This window comes from Echinococcus granulosus, assembly GCF_000524195.1.
Source record: "Echinococcus granulosus chromosome Unknown EG_S00238, whole genome shotgun sequence".
Classification (NCBI taxonomy): domain Eukaryota; kingdom Metazoa; phylum Platyhelminthes; class Cestoda; order Cyclophyllidea; family Taeniidae; genus Echinococcus; species Echinococcus granulosus.
This window is the reverse complement of record NW_020170618.1, coordinates 1-4,819: the sequence shown is the minus strand read 5'-3', so window position 1 is coordinate 4,819 and position 4,819 is coordinate 1. Positions and strand designations below refer to the sequence as shown.

General features: G+C 41.4%; 2 protein-coding genes across 2 annotated transcripts in view; both read right to left on the bottom strand. All coding sequences in view use genetic code 11, as the record gives it.

The window, feature by feature from the left end:
- Nucleotides 1–1,127, bottom strand: part of EGR_10588 (hypothetical protein) — a gene marked incomplete at both ends in the record, with an annotated part of 5,582 nt that extends 4,455 nt beyond the window's left edge. The window contains 2 exons of the mRNA XM_024499837.1: nucleotides 749–954; nucleotides 1,022–1,127. Coding sequence (XP_024345742.1) covers nucleotides 749–954; nucleotides 1,022–1,127 — 312 coding nt within the window. The remainder of the gene's footprint in view (nucleotides 1–748; nucleotides 955–1,021) is intronic.
- A 1,219-nt stretch (nucleotides 1,128–2,346) lies between these two features.
- On the bottom strand, nucleotides 2,347–4,551 carry EGR_10587 (hypothetical protein; the record flags this gene model as incomplete). Its single annotated transcript, XM_024499836.1, has 3 exons — nucleotides 2,347–2,507; nucleotides 4,209–4,285; nucleotides 4,460–4,551. The coding sequence occupies 3 exons, from the start codon at nucleotides 4,549–4,551 to the stop codon at nucleotides 2,347–2,349; spliced, it is 330 nt and encodes a 109-aa protein (XP_024345741.1).
- Between the last annotated feature and the right edge of the window lie 268 nt (nucleotides 4,552–4,819).

The following is a 4,819-nucleotide window of genomic DNA, read 5'->3' as shown; positions in this document are numbered from 1 at the left end:
CTAGTCACGAAATTCCAGAATTCTGGAAGATATAACAGGGACGTTTATTGTATAGGGGCTTCTTTGTGGTCTACCTAACTTTGGCTTAAGTCTCAAGGTCCAACACTAGCGCCATGAAAGACAGGACTTCACAATCTCTCTATCATACATTTGCCAACTTCCGCCCTTGCGAGTAGCGTTGACAAAGTCATTGCAAACAACCCTAGATGCAAGGATGAATAATGTCCTGCCATTTATCTCAAACGTTGCTAAAATCAGCAGGCCAATCAGTACAAGGTAAGGCTACTCTATTTTGCTAAACTTATCTGAGATTCGTGCCTGACAGATTGACGAGCGGAGAACGGATAGGTCAAGTGACACATGAGTGAATGGATAATTTTAATTATGCTATTAAGCTTGTTAAGCTTGCAGAAGACTAACTTGATTGTTGCCATTGTTTGTTTATCATTTTGACAAATTTGGTCCATTTCTTCAGTGCATAACTTCTCTGTCTAGGTCTTGGAATGATTAGGGATAAAATGAGGAGAAATGGAAATAAATCGGAGCATTTCGTGGAAGGTTAGCCATGCGCGCCTACGAAGGAAAGCTTTCCACTACTGGGTGGCGTCTCAAACATCGCCACTACTTCCACAAAGCTATCTTAGTGGCAAACACTACTTCGACCGTCACTATTTACACTGTTGCACAAAATAAGGCGCTATATAAAGTGAGATTTGCAGCAGCCTTGGGTCTCAAAAAGAAATCATACTGCATTGGTCTTAACTTGATTATTGCAGAAACGATAGGAGATATTTACGCTTCTTTGTTTCTGGCGGTTATGTCCGAATTCGTACCGTAATAATATAGCTCCTGATAAATACCGTTTGTCAACACCAGTCAGATGCACAAAAACATATAAATATTTTTCAACATAGATTTTCGGAAATGCTAATATTTTTTGGACCAAAGATTGATCTTATTTATTTCGATTTTACAATGTGACACAAGAAGTGCCAAAAGTGCAACATTGAGACATGCATACAAAAGTAAAAATACCCCAAAATTAACAATGAAAAAAACGACTCAAAAATCATCAACCTGTGATATCTTTCCGCTCCTTTAATCACTTCATTCCAATTTATTACCATGACGCACACATGTCATTCCCAATACCGCGCATTCAAAATTTCTTCGACTGCCCGACAGTATCATACACCTATATTTACATGGTGTTTTATTCGTACACAAGTAAAAACATTACTTACAATTTAGCAAAGTGTCATGTTTTGCATTTTGGAATGCATTTATGTCAGCTTTGTCATTTGTCAAGTATATTAAGGTTTAAGTAATTTTCTTGAATATTTTGCCATTGAATTTTTTGCCTTCAAAAATTCTTTAGTAAAATGGTCTCAAGCCATCACTAGTTATTGTTTTTAGGCTTTACAAGCACTACAAAGTCCTTATGAAAGTGTTCTAACAAATAGTTTGCCAGTTTGACAGTGTCAATAACACCTTTCCGTCACCCTGGAAATTTTTTGTCAGTTCTCAGAAACTCATTTGCTTTTAATGTCTTTACTTAGGGTTTATTTAATAAGACCAATCTAAAAATCCCTATTTTGTGCCACATTTGGCTTTTTATGGCCATTAATTGCCCGATAATTCAATCCACAATGCTAAAGTCCTTGCTGATGTCAGAGCCGAAATCTTATGCATAAGCATTGCAAAAGAGCTTCGACAAACGAATCAAAACCATATGCTTGCCATCCTATTCTTATCTGTACGTTATATAAGAGATGTTTATTACTGGTCGAGTACAAACCCAACCGTTGTCTCAGGCCCATCCATGGAGGTGTGATTATGGAACACTGCCATGTGGAACTTGCGACAGTAGAATTCGGTTAGCAGGGCGGACAAGCCCGAGCTATAGTCGATGAATATCTTAAATGCCCTGTCTTAATATCAGAGCCTCAAGGTATGAGGGGAGCGCAGAGCAGAGTAAAAGCGGCTGGCGCACACTCAAGGAACACTGGGATCTACTCTACAAATTCCTACCAGTTCCAAAATATCTAAGTCGCATGAGCGTCTATACCTACCCAGTAAACACTCATCCTTAAATCCTTGCGATTGGAAGTAACTACAGTCCTTATTGGTGGTACAGATCCAGGGGAATAATGGGCACCGGAATGTATGCACTCGAGAATTTGCATGCCCAACATCTTTAAACAAGACGGAATGCACTACAACTAATTGCGAAGACAATAATGAATATGACAAACATATTATTGGCGGCATTTATTACATCGACATGGGAAAATGAAATCACGTTCAAGTACGTCGCAATCTCTAAAAGATGAATTGCAAGTTGCCTCAAACAAGGTAGCCCTGCATGGTTTGACCTGTGTCGTATGCCACGCACTCACTGCACAGAGAGTCGCTATTTGCCTCCACTGTCTGCCCAATAAGGTAGGCATCAGCAGTCCCTGGCTCCTTAAAGTACGATGCTACGTTCGGTGCAGATGTGTTAACACCTTTGAAAATAATAGCAAAGTAATTCAACAAAGTCACTGGATCCATTCACACACAGCCACGACATATCACGGCAATAATTCATCCTGCAAAAGGGGTTGGTTTTGTGGCAGTATCTACGAAACACCTACAGCGATGGACTAGCATTACAGACAAGCAGAATCTTAAGTTAAGGGAATTTAACAGGGACAAGGCTGCAAAAAGTAGCTCCCATCTCTTCACTTTTGCTTAACCCACCCGGGCTTTGCCTTTAGGATTTGCAAGGGAACTGCCCTACAAGTGCCTCTCAGTTGTAGCGCTGAAGAACTGGAATAGAAACCTTCCAGTCTTGTAATCTGTTTAGCAGTCAAACGCCATTGCCTTGAAGGTATAGAGGAATCCATGTCCAGCTAAACACACCACGTCTCTGAATTAAAAATAAAGCACTGCTGTAAGGAAGCAATGCGGAATTTAGACTAAATGGCTGAAGAAAACATCTCAGAATACGTACTTTGCTGCCGCCTTACGCATCCGCCGAGAAGGCGCGAGTTCAGGTAAAATAACGACACATTAAAAATAGTGGGGTGAAAAACAAGCTCCGCTATTCCCACCTTTCTCCAAGAAGAAGCATTTGACGGCATATGTTCCAAATAAACATGTGGCACCACAAAAGTAGAATTAAATGAAGGTGAGCTGCCCCACATATGCGATGAGGAAAACCCGAATGATTTATGAGGGAATAAATTCTAGTATCGAGGGAATGGTAAACAGAAGGCCGAAATTAACTGGTCCCACCTCCCGCTCAGCATTTGTTGCCAAGGCTATTATCAACGCCACCGGCCCTAAGGAAACAATGACTCAAAAAAGCAACCCTTGAGGCACTAGTGGGGTGCAAAATGAAACAGTACTTCCCGCTTCCTCTCCATATCAGCCCTTACCACCATGATGTCCAAGAGAGCAGACTTAAGTACGCATCGATACACTGAAAATGCATCCTATCTTCACACACATCTGTGCATATGAGCACAAAGTCAACAAGCCAATATTTGCCATGATCCGGGCTGGTGGAATGCACCCCTACGTGTTGATCATATTGCCGAGGCCAAGGGAAGGTGCCAAATTCTCCAAAATCCGTGATGATCCAGCAGTTGCCACACCACTACGACTAAATTAAGAGCGAAAAATCACGTTTCACCTCTACCCATGGAGCCATGACCCCGGGTAGGCGACGAGGTCCCTAAAACCCACAATTATCTAGCAGTTGCCGAGCTACTGCGAATAAGATAGGTGCGCAGATAACGTCATGACACCGCGAGTGCCTCCAAGACACATTCGCCATTCAAATAGCAGGGTTGCAATGATAAATACCTCACAGAATCAACGCTAAGGGCAAATTTCCCCCAAGGGAAGACAGAAAACACTGGGAGTCTACACTCTACAACCAGCTGCGCAAAAGGAACCACTGTGATGCAAAAATAATGCAGAACAGTGCCAGACAAGGGGCAATCCAATAACAATAAACACTGGTTGGGTGCAAGATATGCCATAAAGCAAGGTGTGGTGATTAATCAAGTTTCTTATCACAAATGACCGAGAACCCGAATCCACCAATTCGACGAAGTAAATCGCAAACACACCAGTCCTACCAAGGCCCTTATCTTTAAGTCGATGTTTTACAACGAAAAGAAAATAACAAGGCGGAAGCAAATGAACAACTCGCTCACGTGGTTTCCCATCACCGAACATCGGATCAACATTAGCATCAGCCGCAATGACAGGAACCACCTTCACGATTTGGATCCTACAAATGCCATAAGGGCAGTTATTCAACAACAAAACGAAAACTAAAGATGAACAGACGCAATCACACCCACCTGCGTCTTTATTCTGCAATGATACGATGCTCGTCAAAACATTGCAGTATTTAGAATGCTGTCAAGGCCAATACTGTTTTAATACTATTTAAGCAGCCTACACTTGTGCTATCTGCCCTGAGGTTCCACGTTTATGCACAACGCGAGTCAGACTGAAGCCTAACTGCAGTACAATCCTGTAGGAATCAAGCATTTTGCTTTACAGATCATTCCATACCTACTCATGTACTTCTTAACTGACAAAATTCATGTGTACCGTTTGCTAAAGCATAGATCACTTTACATTTCATTTGCATTATAAATCCTATCAGTTGAGTCTTAAGAAAGGGGTAAGAGACATCATGTTTATCTCTTTAATATGATAATATTCTGGAAGATTTCTCGATCAAGTTAATACTGGATGTGTTGCATTATAGGGAACCGATTAAATGCCGTGGGATGGACCGAAGTAACTCCCTTTA